Here is a 24,733-nt window from a genome sequence, read left to right on the forward strand (position 1 = left end):
TTCATCCTAAATAGTTCTATTTTGGAATATAGACATATTTTTGTTATATCACTGAGAAGTCAGCATTTTTCAAAAGACGACAAAATGACAAAAAAGTTTTTAAAAAAATCTTGATTTTTTTTTTTTTTTTTTTTTTTTAAGGCTACAATATTTTCCAGTTGCTTCATTTTCAATGCACATGTTTCTTCCCCTAAGGTATCTGCTGTGATATTTAAAAGGATTTATTTGCTTACAGCTAAACAGATGATATTTACTTACATTACAAAACTCCTGTCATACAACGCCAGCATTATTTAACCACCTTCTTTTAGAAAACATCTTATACTAGGGGCAGCAGGTTGGGACAGAGTCACACACTGCCTGGAAAGGCTCACACACAGCACACACATATTGTTCCTTCTCCAACCATGGAAAAAAAACCTGAAAACAATCATTATCCAGTTTTATCAGCAGGGTAAAATACAACCAAATCTCTGAGTATTTTGCTAAATAAGTACGTTCATTTACCCCTTCGGCAATAAAAACCAGGATCTCAGCAATACAGTTCCCCTTGGCTCAGAGGGTTAATAGGACAGTGTTTCATTCCTGTTAGTTTTTAAGGCCTTGGCTGCTCCCTGGGCATCTGTGCTGGCTACCAAACTATTTTCAAATGTCCTTCCATCCAGGCATCTCTCTCCTGAGTGTCAGTCACAGTTATGAATCACAAAATAAATGCTTCAGATGCAACAGCGCTAGCTCTGGCTTTCAACAGAAAATTTCGGAGACAAACAGCTTACAGAAAACAGAGAATGACACAGTGACATTTGGAGCACAGTGCCCCCAGCCTCCCTTCCTCAGGAAAGCTTCCTTTGAGTCATAATACTTCAGCTAATTCACATGGCTTTTACTGCCTAAAAGCCAGCGTGTGGCTTCACTGTTCTTCTTTTTTCCATGTCTGTATTTTAAACCCAACTTTTTGTTCAGAACTTTCATGGATCCCAGACAGGAACAGCCTCAAGACATGGAATAATTCAGGCTGGACCTCTGGAGATCACCTGCTTCAGCACTCTGCTTGAGTGCTTACCACTACACTATTCCTATGCCTTGAAATTACTGCACTGCTGTGATACACTTTGCACCAAGCACGGTATGCAGAGAAACTGCTGGGTGCAACTGGGTAATCTGAGGCAGCTTAGTGTTTGAGATGAGCAACCAAATTTCCCATTTTTCCAAACTTGTAGGATCCTTGCAGGATCTTGCTTTTCCTCCGCTAACACTTCTCTGCAGACACCAATCCTCTTCCTTTGCTGAGAAACTCAATGTGACTCTGCAAAAAATCCTATGCACTAGCCAGCTCCCAAATTGTATCATTTTCAAAGAGGGTTGGATTTTCAGCTTTATCTTTTTTTTTTTTTTTTTTTTAATTTAAAAAGCACATACGAAGCTAATTTCTGCAGATGGAGTAAAATGTACCACGTGAACCAGGCAGATTGGCTTTCTCATTGGACACTGAAAGGTTGCTATGATTCAGACATTATGCTTTAATATTTAAATTTCCACAAGCTACAGATTTGCTGATATAAGAACAAATGTCAGAAGGTTGATCTATTCTGAGATCCATCTCAGAGGGTGGTCGACAACATCCTTTGAAATCAGGTTCTGTTTCTGTCTATTGGAATTTGACAGATTTCAGTCACTTGAGTAAGAAAAGATTGCCAAAGAGGAATCCAACAGTTCGGTGCAGCTTTCAAACGATCATGAGGGGACACTATACTATCATTTCCTTTGTCCTTGGTGGAAAATGTAAGAAATAGCAAATGGCTTTATCTATACACATTGGGCCCCTTTGTCCTCATTTTTATTTTCAAAGTACTCTTTTTACACAGATTCACATTTATTTACTGCTTGAATTTTGCAATATGGAGTTGCCATATCACTTAACTCCACCCAGAAAATTTACTCTGCAGTATTATTTTTGCCTTCTCTAAAATTTGGCAGTCCTGGCAAACAGGGAGATTTGACAAGCTCCCTATAGCTCAGGGCATCAGAACCATGAGGCCTCAGTGTGTTTGGGTTTGGTTTGGGGGTGGTTAATTTTCCTTTCTTTCTTAAAGAAAAAAACCTTTATGCTGATTCTGGTCTTAAACACTGCATCCTGAACAGTGTGACAACTGGGGAAAACAAGATCTACAGTGTCAGCCACTTACATGTGTTCTCATGTAGTCACCATCTGTTTGGTAGTCCCAGAAGTAAGCAGCTCATATCACAAATAGCACTGCCATATTAAACACCCTGCTGACACAGAGACCACAGAGCGAGGGTCCAAGCCCACTAGCTGCTGAGCCATCAGGTTATGGCCTCAGAATGTACCAGCAAAGAACCACTAAAAGGTACCACTAAAGAACCACTTCAAGGTCTTTTCCTTCTCTTCCTTTTCCCAATTACAGGCTTCCCGCTGATGATGAAACTGCTGCAGCTCACACTGTATAAATTTGCTAAACAATTGCAATTTTACAAACCTGCAAGTCCACAAATGTCTCTTATTGCATGTGTTTGCAAGAATGAGTTTATGCTGAAAGAAAAACAGTGTAAAAACAAAGTCTACAGTCCTTGTCAAAGTCATTTGCCCTTTATTCAGTACAGCAATTAATTGTTAAGTGCATTAAACAGGACTTGGGAACCATTTTGAATGGCCAAAAGGATTGTCTCCCGGGCTGTCATGGAGGAACAATCCAAACTTTTGCTGTACGGTAGGATGCAGTTTGCTTTCTCCAGCTTAACTGGCCTATGTACACGTGTGTGGGGAAGCTCTGGCCTTGGTACCCTGTCCATCCCTAAGGGCTTAAACAACACAGTGGGCCCTTCATGACCATATTGCTCAAGCTCTCATCCTAAGAGAAGAAAAGCTCTGATGACCAACCTGCCAGCACGTGATTGCAACATATGTAGTCCCAGTGAAGGACTGGGGACTGGCACCTGTGAAACAGTAAAAAAAATTTCTGTCATCTCAAATGGAAAAAGGGACAAGCTCAGAAGGGATAACCTGCTCCCTCCTCCGTACACACACACGTATACTATATATATATAGGTTTAAATCAAAATATGGATTTATCAAACCATTATTCCTCAGTATAGCATCTTATTTACCTTAAAAGAAACTACAAATTCTTCACATCTGCATTATTTGTGACATTTTAGGCTTCTACTTGGAAATCTTATCATACCAATTTGTTTCCCAGGAACACGAGGGCCTGACAACCTCCCGCCTCATGCTTGGGTTGATCTTGCCAGCAGAGATGACGATGTAGCATTTGCATTCCGTAATTCCCTTCAGCAGATAAGCAGATTTCTGTTTTTACAGAAATACACCAATTATTTTCATGCTATGTATACATATGCCATTTTTCTAAGGCTAGTTCTAGAGGACTTAAATCTGCTCATAAATGTAGAATGAAAATTTTCCTAGGCATGCAGTTCCTTTTCTAGCAACTACTATTTGACAGCTGAACAGTGAAGTCTTCCTCTTCCCTTGCCTCTTTCCAGCCTTGTAAAAAGAGCCATGTAGCGGACTCTGCTCATTGGGAGTATCACTGAATGTAACTGTTTCAGTAACAAGAACCTTGTTTCCCAAAAAAAGTAGCCCAGCAACTTGTAGAAGTTACAGCATGGAGACACAAGCAGAGAATCCTGGAAAACCCGCCGAGATTGTTCTGCCAAGTTTGACATTTTGATCACTGAGCTCTCAGCTCCCAAGCCGACCTCTATAGCAGACAGCTCATGCAGTCCCAATTTATTGAGACCTAAAGGTCATACCAGAACAGTACTAATACTATTTCTCTTTTGGTAGTATCAAAAGGACACCTAGCAGGAATACCAGACACTCTCCTGCCCCGGGTACCCATCAGTAGAATGTAACTGAATAACAATGGCAAAAGCTGATCATTAATAATTCAGAGTCCACTTTCATGTTAATACAGCAAGAAAGCCACTGCGCTTCACACTGACCCAAGGGCTGGGTTGCCCGGGGGCTCAGACCAAGCTGAGACCACCACGGGAACAGTGTCACGTTTCTCCAGAGAGCTGCGGTTTGCCACAAGATCTTTCACTGCCTTGTGCACTGGCCTACCCTCCAGGTATTGCTGCCATTCTTCTGGCTTTCCTTTCTAAGGTAAATCCGAGCCTTGATCTTGGAACTGCTTTCGGGGCTACACAGAGAGCACAAAGAAACATAATCTGAGATGGCCAAACCCAAAGTAGATAAGACAACCCAAGGGTAGGCCAGACAAGTACTGAAGGATTAGGGGCAGCCAGAACAGCTTCACAATTAGACCTCCCTGGCTGGAGACAGACATGCACAGGACTGACAATGAGCAAGTGGAAGTTTAACAACATAATATCAGCTAAGAGCAGCAGCAGGAGATGAGGAGGCTTTCTTCACACTGCAGGGGATCAGAGATAATTCAGAAAACAGAGACAGATTCAATTTAATATAGTAAATTAAAGGGAAACCAAGAGAAAAAATGGGGGTCAATCTGGTATGCACATGGCATTCTCATTGACAAATAAGCAGACCACAAGATTTTTACATTTCAGAGGCCTCCAGAAATGAGCAGCACCCAGAAGCTCAGCAGATGGCCTTGAAAAAATGGCCTGTTCACTTCAGAGCCCCAGTGGGAGCTGAGCTCTTTCAAAATAACTGGAACAGTCTCTAGCTATCAAGCAACCACCAGCAAAAGAGGTGAATTTGCTTTCACAGCATTTCCTCTGTTTCATTCCAAGTTTTCCCTGCTCATTTGTGTATCTTCAACTAAAATACCGTTCTTTTTTTCCTAACTGGTCTTGCAGTTAGCAGCAGGGGAGGAAAAGAGTACAAACAAAAACACTCAGTAATTCAGCCTCAGAAATGCGTCTGAATCTGCAGCTCCAGGTCTCTGACACAGCAGCATTGAAAAAGCCTGCTGCTTCCCTTGACGTTCAAGGACAGTGGGGTACATCGGTCTGTGCATTTGTATTCCCTGCCACTGCATTGGCCTGGCCTTTCTCCTTGCTCCCCCAAGCACAGACATCATCTCATCATTGGAGAGATGACCTGTGAGCAAACTGCATTGCAGCCTGCATTGGCTGGGAACTGAGCCCGAGGTGAGGGAAACAACAGGTAACAAAGCTACACGAACAACGGACATGTACAGCTCTTGACATGCCTGGATGCCAAGACATATACTCTCTCTGCTGCAGTAAGGACTCATCAGCAGATGCATAATGTTGCTGCAATCTCCAGAAACACCCTTGGTCTCTGCTGTATATGTAGTACCAGAGTCCAGGCTCGTTTACTTTAAAAAAAACAACGAAGAGAGAGAAACAGATGTATTGGTAGCAAAATATCTTCCTGTGCCTACTGCAAATCTGGCATCTCTCACTGACCACAAATACAGAAAAGAAAGTATCTGGGAGAAAGAAGATAAGACTTTGCTAACAGTCTAATTTTAATTTGGAAGTGAAGGGAACCCTGGGTGAGAAAAAAGGCAGAGGAGATAAAGATAAGATCAGAGATGGTGAAAAGGCATTCATAAAGGGCAAGAGGGAAAGGGGGAGAGGAAATCAATCACAAGTACAGACAAGATCAAACGGCAGCATACCAGTAACAGCTGTATTTCCTTAGGGAAAAAAGCTGCAGGATGAAGAGGCAGCACAGCACCATGCTGTGAGGAGTGCTGCTCTCCGCACCCACTGCATAAGAGAGAGTTGATCTTTCTCCATAGCAACAAGATACTTAAGAGCCAATCTGGAGACTGAAGACCAGCTTAAAAACAAAACACAACATGTATCAATTTATTATCTCTATTTTAAGCCTCAGCTGTGAAGTACACAGGATAGCATTTGTTTAGCCTGAGGAAGCATCTTCACGGAAAGCTCTCTTCTCCCATTATACCTCCCTGTTTCAGAACCAGCCCTTGGTGTGAAGCAAACTGTGGCACTTAGACATGCTCCCTATTCTTAGGTAATGCCAAACGCATTAGGCACAAGCACCCTTTGCAGCAGCCTGAGGTGCTCACAGCTGAAGCCTATCGGCTGCTGCCTTTTGCAGGGACTGCAGGAAGGCATCAATACCTTCCAACTCTTCTCACAGGACTCTGGGAGGGAGGGAGTTGCAGCCTTTTGCTGCAAAAAAATACATAAAATAATAAAATAAAATAATAACAACCACCACTACCACCACCCAAACCCCAAAACTTGCTGTTTAGTAGTTACCAACTCAAGTCACTGTTTACAAGGGCTCAGGATATGCTCATATCCTGTCCTTGAAGTCTGTTTACACCTGCTTGGAAACCGTTCTGCTCAGGTACCTGAATGACTTCAATAAAGCCATTATGCTGACTGCATTGGCAGAGCTCTGGAAACATTACAGACCTCATCTGCTTCTCAAAGGCACCGATGGAGCCTGCACAGCAAATTCCAGAATGCACCAGGATTATTTAAGATGCTCATCAAGTTTTGGGAGAATGGATCGTACTGAAAAAGCTGCAGAACAGCTAGGGTTTCAGTCCTGGCCTTGGTTTGGCTTAGCTGCTGAGATTAGCTTCCTCATGGAAGGGGGCAATAAAAAAAGCTGTCAAGTCACAGTTCCTTAACCACAAATATCACAGCGATGTTTTGGTAGTTAATTATTCCAAACAGCTAAAACTGCATCTTTACATGCCAGCTCCAAACAAAAATCTTAATAAAACAACAAACCTTCCATTATACCCTCCACTATTTTTTACTTCCCCAGTAATGAAAGAACCGGAGCAGAAAAGCTCACTCAGAATAATTACCACCCAGTCCAAGTACCACTCGGTTAACCTGAAGATCTGCTGATGGGAATTTCTACTCTTTTCCTGCAAAGAACAAGCATGCAGCAGTATCAGGGTTATCCAGAAGAAACACAGCTGAACACAACACAGAGTAGCACTGTCTGTACTCAGCTAGGAGTGCTTTACAAAAGCTAGACAGATACAGGTACTGCAAACAAGGCAACTTTCATGCATTCAGAGTCTCTCAGGGTACGATGGCATCACAGGCTGCTGGGGACAGATCGGTGCAGAGAGGTCAAGTGTTTATGCAGCACCTAAGGAAGAAGATTTTTGTCCAATGGAGGAACAAAAAACATGCTGAGGGTTTAGAAACACAACCTGAAACTCCTAACTGGCACTGAATACTGAAGAACTGGTGGGAATTGGGTATGATGAAGCAAATAGAGCAAATGCAGAAAGTTGTTGATTACCTACAAGCATGCCAAAAATACGGTACGCTGTGCCAATTTTGTTTGTTTTGAAGTTCCCCTTCCACTGCAAAATGTTATTTTCTTTGAATGTCCAGAGAACTATGAGGAGAAAAGAAAAGCCTGTTTTAACATTTCTAAAGACATATTTCCAGCGTCTGCCATGAAAGCCATCTTTTGAATTTCATATTACTATTAAACATAGTTCTAGCTCAGATTCACCCATGAGTCATAAGTTTAAAAAAAAAAAAAAAAAGCACTGTACTCAGCAACTTTGCCTTGGCTCAGCACTATTATCTTACAGACTTCATCTGTACATCTGCTAAATCAAGAACTCAAGAAAAATCTGATCCACATACACTAAACATCCATCTAACCATTTCTTCTATGGCTAATGTATTTGAATAAATATTTCTCATTTAAAATACAGAAATTTTCAGTCAGCCAATCCTTAGCCGCTGTATTTTTATTAGCAAAAAAATTCTTATAGGATCTTGTTTTTCATTTCCTTGTGCAACATTTCATTGAATAAAATGTTAATTTTTAAGCCACTGACTCAATTTACTCTTACTTTTGAAAAAAATTACCTTATCTGACTAGAAAAGATTACTAAAAGAGCTTCATAGAAAGGATAAGAGTAATTTTCATCTGCATAGATTATAAAGTAGAAAGAAAAGTATGAATCTGCTTGTCCTCATAAAAACACATTCGCTAACCAAAGTCTGTTTCCTATACAATTAGTTACAAATGCAGAAATATTTATTTTAATAAATGGTTTCAAAAGTTGCCAGGAGCAAATCTCTGTGGAATGCATACAAAGTTGTTCTGTTTTCTTCTGCATGGGTTACCTTACTGAACTCAGAATGGAGGTATCCAAAGAGCTTTTTAGGAGCTTAGGAAGCAACACAGCTAAAATATAAGGCACTTTTTTTTTTTTTTCCTCTGACAACCAGAGTGGAAAATAGTGACATTTATGAGTCTTCAGCTCAGAGCTTATGGTAGCCCCAGAAAAGCACTGTTTCCCATGCAGTCAAGTTTCACCCCAGCTACAGAAAATTTTCTTGCATCAGAGACACAGATGCTCACCCAGACCCCCATTCCTATGTGGAAAAACACTCTCCTACATGCGAGCAGGCCTGAAGATAACACTTAACCCCTCAAACCCACTTCAAAATGCTGTGGGACGGCAATGCAGAGAGCAGCAGGCAATCCTGGTGAGCTGCCGTGGAAGGGCTGTGTTATGCTGTCAGCAGCCTGTACGTGGTCAGTTCCACACCCTGCTACGTCCCACCATTTACGTTACAGCTCAAAGGTCACAAGGACATCAATGGCAGGGTAGTCTCTTAGCCAGCTGGGGTGGTCAGAGGATGTTGTTCCTGGGTGCTCCTAGACAAAAACACTGCATGCGCAAGGAACCCCAAAACACAGCTCATTACACACCGAAGTCCTGGTCAGATCTTGGAGCATATTCTTAACAAAAGGAGTCTGCAAGACTCTTCCAGCCTCTGCCAGCATCACCTCTGCCTTGTGAGGCTTCAGCCTCAGCCAACCCCACACCTCTCCCACCACTGAGCCAGGTTGGTGGTCGCACTGTGATCAGACATGCCATTTAGTGTTGCACCCTCTCAACGCTGCTGTCACTCACACACGGGTATCCAGCACAGAACAGAAAATCACAAGGCACAGGCTGTAAATCACAAGGGTTTAGTTGTTCCATCTTAGGAAGTTTAATTATCCTGATGATGTTATCTTAATTAAATGGTAGTTAATCTAAGTTTATATTTAAGCCTGAAATGTGAATATATTTTAAAAACTCTTGATGATAGAAAATCTGAAGAGACAGAGGAAGGAAAGGAAAAATACCAGAGAAAGCAGGGTTGGTTGAATTTGATAAATGCAACCATATTTCTAAATACAGGCAATTGCAGCTCAGGTGTTTCCTTGTTTAGAGTTGTCTAGGTGAATCAGATTTCTAAGGGGGAAATGGGAGGGTCTCCAAACAAAATTTTAAAGCAGATAAGCAAAACATAAAAGGTAAAATTGACAGTAAGAGAAAAAAAAAACAACCTGTCAAGTCAGAGGTTAGTAGAGAATCTTTGAAGAGTCCTGCTGTGTGCATAGTTATTTACACTTTTCTGGCTCACAGGTCTTGTAAAAAATTTACAGCAATCTAGCAAGGTGCCATGCATACAAGCCAGAAGCCAGCTTGAGAGAGTTAATGGGGAATAATAACCTTTCCAAAGAAAGGAAAAAAAAACCAGCTAGCCATTTAAGAAATTGTTTCTTGTTTCTTCAAGGGCAAGGGAAATTTAACATGGATAGCACAGAGAAAAACTGAAAACCAGGAATTACAGCTGTAACTGCTGTTAAACAGGACTGGATAGACAGGACTCTACTAAATGCAGATACCATCATCTCTGCATCTGAACAGTGAGAGACACTAGGTGTCCTAGTCCTTCAACTTCACCCCTCCCTACCAACAGCTGGGATCCTCTCTGGGATTCTGGGGCACAAACCAGAACTCTGGGGACCTCTGGAAAAGGGGGGGGGGGGTGTCAAACCAAAAAAAACACAGGAAGAAATGGCATTGACAGTGTTTGGTGTTACCGGGCATATCTTTTGTTATTCTATACTTCACACTGACAACGCCTCTAAATCCCTGGTATGGGGCATACCAGGACTGCTTTCCACCCTTGCCTGCTCATCAGACAGCACCCGGAACATGGGCTCTGCCCTGTGACCTTCATGCTCACCACCCTGCACAGCAGTTAAGCCCTGCGTGGGAGCACACCTTCCCCTGCAGTGGAAGCCAGGGCCACACTCAGATGTCTCATATGTAAGTAGCACTGCTCTGGAGACAGCATGCAATCAAGGCTGGCTGACAAGGTAACATAATCTGCTCATCTATCCTGACCCCTACACCACAACACACTCCCAGGCCTCACGCTGCCCTCCCAGTGGCCAATGGGCAGGAGCAGGAAGGACTTCCATACTCCTCCATCACCATTCCCATGTTTCCTGTGTGAGTCTGTTAAAATTGAGAGATCTTTTGTCCTTTATATCCGAAGGATTTAGCTAGAGTGATTACCATCAAATATTATCGTAAGGTGTGGTAAAATATAACCATATTGCCCTCTTCCTGGCAGGCTGATTTCTACCTGAACACCTACAATTTGCAACCAACATGCTGAACTTTGACTCCCTGCTTACAGGCAGGTCGGCTGTTCATAGGCTCCTTTCCTTCTGAACAGAGCTAGCAAGAGCCCATATCCTCACATACCTATCAGTAATCTGCACTAAGAGTTTTGCAAGGTAACATTCTGCATCACTCTAAATCGAATTCCAGACTTCCAATCAGAGAAGCAAATGCACCTATAACCTTTGCAAGCAATTAAACCTACTGCCCTCGCTGACTTTGGCAATTTCTCCAAGACTTGAATCTCAAGAATTTAGTAATTACTTCTGCTGGCCTTTGTTCTGCCATGAGCTTGAGATAGCAAGTTGCACTTTCAATGTGTGTCAGAATCAGTTACTGAAAAAAGAAGTCTCTTTTAAAAAGAGATTCAATAAACAGTCATGCTCCTGCTTTTTCCTTTCAGCAGTATAGAAAAGTCTTTACAAAACTGAGACCTGGCTTCTGTGACCTCTGCACTCACTGAGCCTTTTGTCAATCTTGTTTGCTAGCTTCTTTATTCTCATTTTAGACAGGTTTGAGTTTGCCTTTGGATTTTAAGGAAAGTATTTCTTTACATACACAGATTATTTTCAAGTGGAAAATTTGTTCCTTGCATCTAGACAAAAAATAATTCTACAATATTCCATATTTTTCAACAAACCAGTCACTCAGGAACATCTCACTAACTCACAGCTGCTATGTACACACAGAACTGTGATGAGGCCTACAGACAATGGGCAAGATAACAAGGGACATATTTTTTTTCTTGGCTAAACTGTTTTGAATCTGAGCTAGAAAAAGTTAGACTTCACACTGAAGTAACTTAAAGAAGTACACTTAACATTTATACAAATCCTGCAATCAAAGTCGGCAACTAAGGGTTTGCAAACACAAGTACCATTCCAAAATGAAAACCAGAAAAGGGGGATTCATATGCTTGAAAATCATGAATGTTGTCTCTTTATGGGCCATTTAAAATATTACATCAGCTATAAATACACCAATTACATTAGTCCATGAAACTAACTGAAATTGAAAGGAAGAAAAGCTATTGTCCTCCAAGTGTATCATATCAGAAAGCAAGCCACATTGGGAGTGGAAACCATTCCATTTAAAAAACAGAAGGACAAACCTCTCTATCTTCACTAGTGTCTTTGAAAACAGAAATACAATAACTAAACACAGGAAAGGGAACTAGAATACAGTATGCTAGAAATGCTTAATAAAAATGTTCATCTCCATGAGGAAGTGTGATGGTTCAGTGGTCTACGTGCATGCAGAGATATGACTTGTGTTGATCCACATGTCTGCATGAAAGCCAGCACACAAATAAATGCCTAATTTGAGTTCAGAATTAGATGCAGCTAGGGTCAAGTGAGCATTTTAAAAATTAACTAGTTATTCTTGGTGCTCAATTTGAGACTCATTAAAGGATTACAGCTTTAGGAGAGGCCCCTCCTGCCCTCTGAAATCAGGCACCTTCATTGCCCATTACTAACTCTTGTAACCAAAAACTGAGGGATTCCCAAAACTGTTAGTCACTTCTGGGAACAATGACCTGATGAAAGAATAAAGCAAGCCAAATACAGCTTGTAAACAGGGAGCTACTTGTAATGTTAGTCTGAGTCATTATTATTATTTTGTTTTCTTGTTATTCTCATCCAGTCAAAGCCATTATCTTCAATTAAGGAGGCATATTTGGTCTTGGAGATACAGCAACATTCAGCCATATTAGATAACGACTTGAGATCTGTAGAAACCTAGGACATTTCTCTAGGAGCTTGCACTGGGTTCTTGGACCATTAACGTGCTGGATGAACACAATGGAAGCTACCAAAGAAGGAGGGCATGACAACAGAGAGAAGAGGCAAGTCCCAATGAAATGGTGATGATCAATATGCTGTGGCTGTTAATCTCCCAATAGGCTGTGTGTAAGAGTAAGAAACACTGCTAAGTTTCAGATTCAAGATTGGTAGGAAAAATGTGATACAGTTAAAATATTTAGGTTCATATAAAGAAAATCAATTGTGAGACTGAGTGCAATCACTAAGCAGACACTCATTATTGTTAATGCCCTGCAAGCGTTAACTTGGGATATTTCATTATTACTGTTCTGTGTTGTATCTCAGATGGTGAGCTTTCGTCAATTCAAAGACACATTGCTTATTTCATCTGACTTGAAGGCAATTCTCATCTCCCCCTCCTTTCCTCTCAATACACTTGCAGGACAGAGTGGAAGGCCACACTGCATTAAATCTTCATCATCCATTTTTAATTGCTGTTGGCAGCAACTGTTCCATTTGATCAAGCTGATTACGTAGTGGAGGGATCGGCCCCTGTTCTTAAGTGAGCTCTTTGACTGTTCTGACTCCTGAGTGGTATCAATTGCTGCTTCATCATCTGCAGAGGTTAGAGTGTTGTTGTCCCACACAAAACTTTGTTAGTACTGGCTGGTTGCTGCTAACTTATCCGCAGCACCCTGAACAGGCCTTTGAGTGGTGACAGGATTCTTCATGAAAATTGCATGGGAACCTATAACCTAGGCATTTGAAAGTGCGCTGCAGCCCCAATTCAAAAATTACAAGCATGTGGGAGGACAGAGCTTTAACTGTTACACATTGGAGACGCAAGACAGTAATGAATATCTGAAATCCAAAATGAGCATAGAACGAGTGGGCTTCCACACTGGGACACACCATTGTTTTGCCTTACTTAAAGTTTGCAAACAAATTTCTTATAGATTTTAAACCTGTCTGCACAGATGCAGAGACTCCCACAAGTGGTCACCACAAAGAGACTGTTTAATAGTATAGTCTCGTTTCTCATGGTACATTTTGTTCTAGCCACCCTACAATTTTAAGAATTAAAACTCTAAGGTAATTGTAGGTATTAGTCTCAACTCCTCCTTGTTCCTCCTCCCTTCGGTCCTCCTGTCACTCTGCATAAGTTCCCGAGATGAAGCAAGCTCTGTCCTGAGCTTTAGGAACACAAGATCAGAGCTCATTCTCATCTTGTCCTGTAGACTGTCACTATCCTGGACTCACCACTGAGCAGCACTGGCTGTAATCCAGCCCTCCTGGAGCAGTCGGCACGTGGCTTGTGTGTTCCTACCTGCCTACAGAAGGGATAGATCCTCATGTCAGCAGTTTTCCTGGAGAGAAATCCTGGAGAAGCAGCACAAAGCCATCATAACTCATGGCTTGCCCAGGAACTTCCTTCTATTCAAATAAATGGAATATTGGAACAAAGGAACAGAAAAGGGAGTAGACATATGAGTTCTTTCTAAAATGTATCATTTTCAGCATGGAACAGGGGAAATTTTTTTGTTTGTTTTGTTTTTAAATAAAGGTACTAACTTATTTCGGAGTGTAAAAAGAGACACCGTAGCAGAAACTTCAATTTAAAAAAAAAAAAAAAAAAAACCCACACAAAAAACCAAACATGATAAATCTGGCTTACCTCCCACAAACACAAAGCAAACTGTCATTAAGTTACCCCTCTATGCATAGGAATTGAAGTTGAGCCCAGTCTCTCTCCTTTTTTCACACTGGATTAGGTGATAAGTTAGCCAGAAACAATCCAAAAGAGCTCCAAAACTATTCCTTATATGGCAGATATCTTTGAAAGCTCCGTTCTGCCACTGATTTTGGCAGTTGTGAAGAGAATCTGTCCCATTTTTCCATATCATTTATTTCCTCACGGTACGCTGACTTTGAGGGGGTGCAGCTCTCTTGACATCATCACACACCCTGGAAGTTGAGGCATTATGCCAAGGCCTATATCTTTACCATTTCTGCAGTTCCCCTAGTACGACGATATCAAGAAAAAAGCCTCATAAGCATTCCAAAATTACAGACAGCTCCCAACTGAATAAATATTAAGAAAGCAACTAACATCAAAACCTACTCAACAGGAGGGAAATGTATGTAGTGACATGCTGCAGTTGCAGTGAAGAGGAGGAAATAACTAAAATTCTGCTATCCTTAGTGCTGACTCACCACATTCCAGCTGCAGGATCTGATATCCTTAAAGATGCTCGAGTTTCTAGAGATGTCCCTAATGCAGTCAAGTGCCTCACTGCACAAATACATTCCCTAGAACTGAGATAAAAAACTGTGTTCTTGAGTCCTTAAGAAGGTGGCTGATACCCTTCAGGGGGTCAAGACAGCTATTAGGAGAAGAGTGGAAAATAACAGGCATTAAACAGAGCTTTTTGTTGCTAAGGGCAAGTGAGGTCATATCAAGACTGAGCTGCAGAAAATGATGAATTTGTCCAACCTTCTCATCTTCTGCCTTCCCTGCACTGAAAGCCATGTTCTCTTATTAGTATCCTTCTCCTTCACCTCAAACCAGCAATCAAACACTTCTCAGCAAACAAACAGACAGAGGCCTGCCTAATGGAGGCAGCAGCTGGGGAACAGCAGGGACATCTGCCTCTTGTTGTTAGATTCCAGCACTGCTCCAAGCCAGAGGCATCAAGGGGCAACAAGGACCTCGTATGTTGCAAATAAGATCTCATCTCAGGTAGGACAGAGAAAAGACAGTCAGGAACAGCAGAGTATTCAGCTATAATGAAGCCAAATGAATACTAACCAAAAAAAAAAAATTGACATCCTAGATCTCATGAGTCTGAGCCTTCTTTACAGTATGTGCATGTATGCATCTGCATTTGTAAGTTACATGCACATACAGATATATACTCACATACATGCTAAATATGTTCCCCAAAAGAAGCTTTGACATTTGCAGTCTTAACCCTCTCACCCAGAACAGACCAAATTTCACGATCTTCAAGGCCAACTGCTTGGTTCACCTGCTGAAACTAACTTTTTGTGATATGTCTGTTTGCTGGGAGGACAATACTGGTTTGACTCAAACTCACTCTGATTAGCGCTACACCAGTGAGAGTCATTCCTGCCTTTATCCAAATTAGTATGCCTCTTAAGTGACCTTCACTCCATAATTTAACAGATCCTGGAGCGGGATGAAACTCTGGATAAAAATAGGATGATACTGTCACTGTATTTATCAGCTAGGTTCAGATCAGTTTCATCCTTTATGTCTTTGCTATGTTTTGCTATCTAAGTATATGATTAGCAAGATAAAGCTTATTTAATCTACCTGAAAAAGTTTATAAATACTACAAATCATCAGATGAAGGCTTTAGAAACATAGCAATATACAAATCTCACCTTTTCTGCTACATGGTTTATTCTTCTGCATAATAAACTATCCACAGACACACATATATACACCAATAATCATATTTCACTAGAGAGCTCTTTCTGCAGTCACTATCCGTAGAGGGACTGACAAAGAGGAACATGGACCATTATTCCAATTTTGGACAGTAGGTGTAAATGAGAGTTTGACATCGCAGATACGTATCAGTAGGGTGAAAGCAGAAAAAAAAATAAACTGCGTAAGAGGGATCATGAGAGATTAGTAATCACAACTTGCTGACATTGAATGGAACCAGGCCAGCTAGCAGGACCAATGCTTCCTACCCAAGCTCCTGCCCATCACATCCCTATGTTTACGGGAGGGTAAGAGTAACCTCATTCACCTTTTTTCCTCACAAGACCTTTTTTCTGTATTACATAGGCAGAGATTGTTCTCATAGAAAACACATGAAGTAATATTGGAAGCGTCAGAGCCCACAGGCAAGAACAGATTTGTCAAAATATCACAGTAGCCTCTTCCACCACAAAGCTGACTTGGGGATTCACCTACCCCATCTGCTACACAATTACAGGATCATGGGTCAGCATAAGCCAAAACCGAGGGGGAGAGAAGGGATGACATAGTCCTCACTCTGTAGTCTTTAACAGCTCTGCCTTCTACTTGCAAGACGCACAACCCAAAGATGTGGCCTTAAGAAAGAAAAGGAAGCACATGAGAATTTCCCTACACTTTCTTTTCTTCTTTTAGAAGCATACTTTAGAATGAAATAAATTCCTAATAGGAATTTATTAGTTTCCTAAATTTACTAATTTCCTAAATTCCACACCACTGTTCTTATGGACCCAGAGCCCATACAGGGAATGCTGCCCTCTGGCTAGAAGGACCAGCAAGGCCACAGAGATTCTGCTCCGATGCCTTCCAGGAGATGGACCATACACTGGAACAGTATCTTTAGCTGGACACAACAGTGGTATTAAATGCTTCTTTAAGTGCTTCTTCTCCACGCAGCTGAAAGCATAAAGATCCTTGAAGAGAGGAGTGTTTGCAGACCATACTGTTTGCAAGCTGTCCAGGAAATGAGTCTTCCCTATAAAAAACAGTGTTCAAACTACAAGCCAAGATGTTCTCCTAAGTCATTTGATTTCTTACAAATGTTATCTATCCTTACGTCTCACTGATCTGCATATCTAGACCTCGCATTCTACAAATGTAGTTACAATGGTGTTTGAATGTCAAGTGCTTTATATACATCTGAAGTATATAAAGTATACATCTTAAGTATATTTCAGAAACAAGTCTCTGCCTCATTCTTCATCACCTAACTAAAAAACAGGTTTTCTAGTTCCACACCATTATTTTGAAAAACTTGACATATATTGCAATATGAAGAAATCTTTTTGTGTCCAAGTAATGACCACAGGCAGACAAAACCTAGGTTATCACAGCCTAAGTGAATTTTTCTGCAGTTTGTAAAACCATAGTATGAAAAATAACGATATAATAAGAGAAGGCTGAGCCTCCCTAACATTTTCATGTATTTCATTTTGGATGATAAGAACATCCCTAGGAAAAGCTCATCCAGTAATGAAATCTGAAGTGAAAAATGACCACCCAGAAGTAAAAGTAGTCATACACAATTAATGAATTCATTCAGCCAGCCAATAAATCAAACCAGCAAACCAGACTCTCTTAATCATGCAGAGAAACATTTTTCAGTGCTTCTTATATTGTACTTTGCCCAAGGCCTACATTACCAATTGGTTGTTTCTTTAATTCTTAACCATTTATGATACAGTTTAATGTTATTTAAATTTAAGTGTCATTCAAGAATACTGTTTAGGAACATATTGATCTTTCCAGGTTTCTAATTTGGAATGAAATTAATATCAAAAGATTTACTTTATGTGTCAGAAAAGCCTGTGAGTATTCAGCAAGTTATTAGTGCATGGATAACTAACTTTCCAGAAAGGGTCCTAGCTCTTCCCTTTGTGGGTCAAAAGTGGTACAAACAGACATCAGAGATTCAGACAGTCACCACTGCCTGAAACTCGCTCTCTTTCTTTCCATCAGGGACCCACAGGGCCCTTGGGTTACAGACTCAAAGATAACTTCTTAAAATTTTCTCAAAGACATTTTGAAAATTTTCACTTACTGTTCAATATTGTGTGCAACAACAGACTAAATTAAAAGAAACAGTAACTCTGGAAAAGCTCAAAGCAAGACACTATTAGAGAAAAGAAACAGCAGCTTGACTGAAGGCTGAAAAACCAAACCAAACTTCCTTTCCCTTTCAGTTGCAAGTGTCTTTTTCCCCAAAGCTCATCTACTATCCCCCAATAGTTCCCTCATCTTTCTCCAGTTTTCACCAAAAAAAAAAGATAGGAACATCCAGATACTGCTTCTGTTGAACTTTGCAACTGCATGCTTCAATGCAGAAGCTACATGTGTTCTTCACAGAAACCCATCATCAAATTTAGATACAAGAGGCAAAAGCCAAGACTCTTCTCCTAGTAAGACTGGATTTTCTGCAAGCTCCGAATGACGCTGCCACTCAAAACTTTTGAAATCTAGAGGGCCACTGAAGGACAAAGCTTCCTGACACTCCCTGGCCTTCTCGTTTCTACCACACTCCTTCATTCTGAAATCATGTTTATTGTTTTGCTTTTTTCTCTTTGGATACAGCTTCTACACACCTGTGACCTAAACTAGCACCAACTGAGCACAAAGGAATATGCTGATTCTCCAGGCCTTTTCCAACAGCAGGGTCTAGCTAGTGCCAATTTCTAGTGCCAGCTTGGTAATAAAAGGTCACACAAATTCCTCTCTTCCAGAATTCCACTTTCTCAAGGAGAGCAGCGAGGAGAGCCCCTACAAGGTGACTCATGATCAAAAGCCTGCCTCCAATTACAATTATTGCAGTTATGATTCCTGAGTGAACTTATTAATCAAAGTCTCTGCACGGCAAGATCTTTAATTTGACATAAATCCTTTCAAGTCACCTCCAAACCTGGGAATAAAACCAATTTTCCTCCTCCCAAACAGTTTCGACAATAGCCAAAACCTTCCCTGCATGCAACAAAATGTACGTGTACTCTCATTCATAATTGACATACCATTTCTGAGCCAAATTTTCAAAAGGTAGTTTCCACCTGCATGCATACACTGCTGCGATCAAGTCTTTAGTCCACACTTACTCAACATTTATCAGTACTGCATGCCAGCACCTACAAATCCAAACATGAAGCATGACCCTACCACATTAGGCCCTGTACAAATACAGGAAAATAAATGCATGCTCTCTGCCCCAAGAAGCCCAAAAATAAGAACTCAACTAGAAAGGGGACATATCTGTACCCGAGCACAAAATCATGTGTAGCAGGTACACTTGGGTATGTGAATCCAAGCACCGAGAGAGCAAAATCAGGTCTAAATGCAAACACAGCACCCTCGTGCTTCTTTAAACATCTTGCCTGTGATACTGCTGACATGGATTTTGGCCTGAAGACATACATACAGATTTTGAAACAAAAATTCTTCCAGATATCTTAAAACAGGTAAGTCAACAGACCCATAACAAAAACCAGAAGTTAACTACACACATTCAATAGCAGCAAGGCAACTTTGCCCATGCTGGACAAACCCCTGATACTCATCAATTAAGATGAAGCACAAAAATAGCTTCTCCCTTTTCTAATTCAAACTTCCCCTGGGAGGATGGTGAATGGCAGCTTGGAGCACTGTGCGTGGCTGCTGCTAACTCTGGCCCTGCAGATCAGCAGGGTAGTACATAAGAGAGCAGGAAGAGTCCACTAAAGCACAAAGTACTACTTTTGCTCAAAAAAGCCCTAACATCCTCAATTCATCTGGCTCCATACCAGAACAGTAGGAATTAAAAGCGATGAAATGTAACTGGGGGTAGGGGAAGGGAGGGAAACGCCCAACAATGATTATTTTGTAAAACACTATGTTAGGCAAGTCAATAAGCTTGCTGCTCCAGTAGGATTTGCCCTGTGTATTTTGACCCTAGCAATGGTTGCACAGTTGCAGACAGTCTGCTCCCCAGGTAGCAAGTAGAGACAATGACCTGCCCTTATCCTGGGTGAAGCTGTTCTCCAAAATGCCTTAAGTATAAGCAAATCCACCTACATCTGCCTTGGAGTTGACCACAGAATTTCTTAGCTTAGGCACAGCAAAAAACCATCAGTTATAAGGGTCCCCTCAGGACACCGTGACTTTGTTGGGAGGACACAGTCTGCTACCCCTTGCAGCCACACAAGGCTGTTCGTCTGTTTCTTAGACAAGCTGCCTCCTTTAGGCAATACACCTAGGAGTGACATGCAACACCAGAAACATTTATTTGCAGGCACCACTTTGCCCTGAGAACAATCAGAGCCTAAAGGAAGAAGAGAGATAAATTTTGTATTTTCCAGCTAGCATATTAATTTTGCAGGTCCTGTCACGCTACCAGCAATGCTTAGAAGCCATTGCTTATACTACATTGTGGGGCTATGTTTCCACCCTCTTCTGACAATCCACGCCCCTGTGACTGTATTGTGATGAAGAGAGCTGGGACATGGGCATCTCAGTGAACACGGGCGGTCATACGCAAGAGCTGAAAAAACAGCAGTTAAGGGAGAGGGACAAGTTTTATCTGTGACTTGACCTGACATGGTTTCTATTCCTGGCATTCCTGCTGAACTACTGGTAGGTTACATGGGCAGATTTCAGCCTCTTTCCATGCCTCAGTTTCCCCATTGCTCAAATATCTGTGCATGCACATAAAGCAAGAGGAAAAAAAAAACTGTTTAAGTATAAACTGGCTTTGGACATACCTAGTGTGAAAATCCTATGTTTTCTACCTCTGGATTACAATCACGTTGTTCAAGTAAACTTTAGAGCTACTTGTTCCAGGAAGTCTTTAAGCTGAAAGAGGCCTGGGATTTTCAGAGTGATGACAAGTCTTATTTTTTCACTCTTAGCTTTTTGGCTGGAAAGACATCTAGAATCCAGAAAGCCAGGATTTTTCTTTTGAACAGAGCACAACCAGACCAAACCACATGGCTCCTTTTGCACACCTCCAGACCAAGGCCAGTCCAGAAATTTCCCATGAAAACCTTACTTTGGAAAGATTAGTTTAAAAGTTTGGAGTTTAATATATATCCTTCCCCCTGAAGCCCCCAAAGGACATGATATATTATTGTCTTCATTTTTCAAATGGAAAAGGGAGGAACACATGATGGAGGTCATTTGCCTCATGTCAACTAAAACACTAGCGACAACACCAGAAACAGGATCAACTTCTCTTGCATCTCAGCCTAGTGTTTGTCCAAGTGGTTTGTTCGGTGGTTTTTTTGGGGGTTTTTTTGTTTGTTTGTTTGTTTGGTGTTGGTTTGGTTTTTTTTTTTTAATTAAAACTACCATTCTAAAGATCCACATAACTCCACTGCTCCTTCAGACACCATCTCTCTTACCTCTTTTGGTTGCTGGTGCCTCAGAGTTTAACAGAGCTGCCACATGTGCCCAGGTGCTGTCGGCAGCGGGGCTGCGGGGTGACTGCTGTGAGGAGAGGCGGCCGGGGGCTGCCCCGTGCTGGACGCAGCGGGTTCCTCAGCGGCCCCAGCACAGGGCACCGCCGGGCCTGTCAGTGGAGCTGGTGGCACCTCCGGGAAAACGTTCTCCAGGGAAGGGCACAACGCCGCACAGGCGGCGAGGAGTGAGGGACAAAGGGTGAGGAACAGCCCTGCCGGCAGCCAGGCTGGAGGGAGAGGAGGGGCGGGGGGAGCTCGGGCTGCCAGAGAAGGGACCCCCCACCTCCCACCGCCTGGGAAGGTGTGAGGAGGAGGGAGGGCAGTGGGATTGCGCCCGGGAACATGTAAGGAGAGGGACCATTACGGCTGCCTGCAGCCCCACTCACCATCACCCTGCACCTCCCTGGGCAGAGGAGTTGGGAATGAAGGAGCAAAGTTGAGCCTGGGGTAAAAAGGGGTGGGGGGAGGTGTTTTAATTTTTGCCTTTGTTTCTCACCATCCAGCTCAATTTTAACTGGCAATAAATGACATTAATTTTCCCTAAGCTGAGTCCATTTTGCCCATGACAGTAATTGGCAAGTGATCTCCTCGTCTTTATCTCAACCCACAAGCTCTTTCATCTTATTTTCTCCCCCCATCCTGTTGAGGAGAGGGAGGCAGAGAGCAGCTGGGTGGGCGGCTGGCAGCCAGCCAAGGTCAACCCACCACATCAAGTTAGTCTGGTATGCAGGCATGCATGTCAAAATTAAAGAAAACTACCCCAAAAAAATCCACCTGTCAAAGGCAGTCCCTTTTATATTGGGCACAAAAAGCCCACTACATGGACAGTTTTGTTTCCTGTATACAGGAACTGCAAGCCCAAGGAGAAGATCCTAAATGTAAAGCTTTACTTACACCTGTCCATAAAGCACAAAGAAACTGGAATTACTCATAATCTGAAGAGACACTGAACGTTGCCACAGAATCACTGACTTCCCACCAGATCTTCTATTGTCATATTGTCAGATACTGCAGTTCATTTCTCCCCACCAGCCTCCATACCCCCTCAATAAGCAGAAAATAAATTCCAGAGCAAGGCACTGTAACACACCGCATACAGACTAGTGATACCTACACTAAACATGATTTCACGCTAGAGAAAGAAAGCCATCTTCCCAGCTTATTATTTTGGCACAAATTGGTTTTTGATTCAGTCATGCTGAGAAAACACAAGGAAATAAAGAAAAGCAAGAGTTCTCAAAAATTAATTAAAATAAATTAGTTCCTAATGGAGAGCAAAAGTATTCCTCTAAATTTAAAACCACCATTAAATGCTAATAACAAAAAGATGGACCCAGTTACCTTTTGAGTGCAAGCTTTCCATTTTATAGTACTTACTTTAAGGAACACAGCATAGCACATCAGATACTGGACAGGCCAGTAATCTATAGGGTGGGAGAAGATGGGGAGGGTGCACTGTAGCGTTATAAACTCTTAAGAAGAGAAGCTGCAAGTATTTGTGGATTTCTCCCCTTCCATGCCTAATAAATGAACTCCTGGCTCAATGTGCTCTGCTCACCTGAATTGGCTCACATGTGTGCAGTGAACGGACTGTGAACTGTCATGAAATCCCAGCTCCCATGATGAGTAGGGTGGACAGAAAGACCAAACGACTGAGTTTACATTTATTGATATTGTCAAGTTTTCTTTTGTAAAACTAGGTTAACAAGGGGGGGGGGGGGTGGTGGTAAATAAAAAAATCACTGGCTTTTTCTGTAGAAAGGAAAGTGCAGCATAGTATATTCTTACTAAAAGATGTCCCTTAGAAGCACATTAAATTACACTGATTATGGAACGTGATCAAAAGCCCCCTCAAGTTTCTTAGAGTGTTGGTGAGAGTATCTCCACTGTATTGATCCCACTGGAAGTTTGTTTTTTTTTTTTTTTAACATGAATTTCAAATATCAAGTGACATGGTTATTGGTTATCTAAGGTATGCAGTGCTTATTTACAATACAGAAACAGATCTTTTCTGTAGAAAAATACAAAAATTAGAAATGCAAATTACTTGGCTGTTTGTTATTCTAGAGGATGACATACAACTAACTTGCAATCTTAAAAAAAAGGGCCAAGGACAGTCTGAGCTTACAATTTTTATGCCAGTGATCAACGTCTAGCTTACTTTCCTTATAAATATGATATCAAAGTGATATTATCCAAGGATTTTTAAGCACTATAAAAACTCTGCTAGATGGTACTTCATCATAGTCCTAACTAGACAGGTCAGAATATTAAACACATTTTGCTAGGACAGGAGATGAAAGTAAGGGAAAGTTTAAGGGCATCTCTCCCCCATGTCATAAAACCGTATCTGTTTCACAGTGCAGCGTAAGGCAGGGATGGACAAATAAGCACCACTACAGGCATGTACATTCACACAACATTAAGTAGCCCCTGGGGAGTTATGCGCTTAGTTCCAAAGCAGGAGAACTGGCCATCCTGGTGCATCTCACCAGGGCTCATTAACTCCTGGAGACAGCTTCAGCAACAGCCTGAGCATCCCGCAACTGTACTTTGTTACATGGTGTGACACACTGATACCAATTCAGCTACAGACAGGAGTGGAGATTGCTTGCTTCCTGCTAAGCATTCTTTTTCCAAGGTAAAAAAAGGCTTTAGGGCCAAAGCTACTGTTCTTCTGCTGTTTATATGGCATCAACATACACTGCTCTGTGACTAGATCTTATAGGGACTTTGCCACACTGCTAATTAACAACAGGATAGTTTATATCAGCACACAAACTGGCAAGAGGTGCTTTCCAGGTTTGCTCTGAAATATAATTTCAGAGAAACCAAAGGAGTGTGGAAATGCAAAGGTCAAGTAACATAATACTAAAAAGAGACTTGGATTGCTCTGTGTCACAAGAACAGGCTGAATAGATCCTTTGCAAGCTTCCTCCAAACGCCCATAGACTGAAAGGAACAGAATAAAGCTGTGCTTCATCTTTGACACCCTGAGAGGAAGACGCTAGCACTCATCTGCATAAATCACTGAGAAAGCAAACTGGTAACAGAAGCAAGCTAAAAAAGCACATAAGAACAGCTAGTAGAGTGGAAAGAAAAAGAGAGCAAGAACTGCTTGTCACATGGACAACACCGCAACATAAGATCTCCAGCAGTGCTAAAACCAGCTTTGAGCAATGGCTTCAAAACACCCTGCTCCCTAGTTAGTTTTGCCTTCCATGAACCCCAAAAGCAAAGTAGTTACTTATATTCTTTCTTCACTCAAATAAAACTTAGCACTTTTCCTGCAATTGCTTCACAATTAAAAAATTCTAACACCAATCACGTGACAGTATTGAATCTCATTTCCCCCATCACAGAGCTTCTATACTGGAGGACAAAAACAAGCCCCACAGGTGAAAGGGAAGACTGTTCATTTATCAGTCTGCGCTACCACATCCCCTGACCTATTTTATTACTAAAAATAGTCCCTCTTAGGTCACTGCTGCAAATTGAATTCTGCTGCTTCATTGCCCACTGCAATCTCACAGAACTGCACACTGCCTACACACAAAACACTAAGTAGGTTAACTTATTCACTGCCAGGGATGCAGCCAGTCTTCTCAT

General features: G+C 41.7%; 1 protein-coding gene across 8 annotated transcripts in view; it reads right to left on the reverse strand.

The window, feature by feature from the left end:
• The window catches only part of SERGEF (secretion regulating guanine nucleotide exchange factor), a 161,811-nt gene that overhangs the window by 20,897 nt on the left and 116,181 nt on the right, over positions 1–24,733 (reverse strand). For 2 of the 8 annotated variants that reach the window (XM_075502279.1, XM_075502273.1), the window contains one exon: positions 2,900–2,955. The exons of the other annotated variants lie outside the window; for them this stretch is intronic. In XM_075502279.1, the coding sequence (XP_075358394.1) occupies positions 2,900–2,955 (56 nt within the window). The remainder of the gene's footprint in view (positions 1–2,899; positions 2,956–24,733) is intronic. 8 annotated transcript variants of the gene reach the window in all.

Source organism: Mycteria americana, chromosome 5, assembly GCF_035582795.1.
Source record: "Mycteria americana isolate JAX WOST 10 ecotype Jacksonville Zoo and Gardens chromosome 5, USCA_MyAme_1.0, whole genome shotgun sequence".
NCBI lineage: Eukaryota > Metazoa > Chordata > Aves > Ciconiiformes > Ciconiidae > Mycteria > Mycteria americana.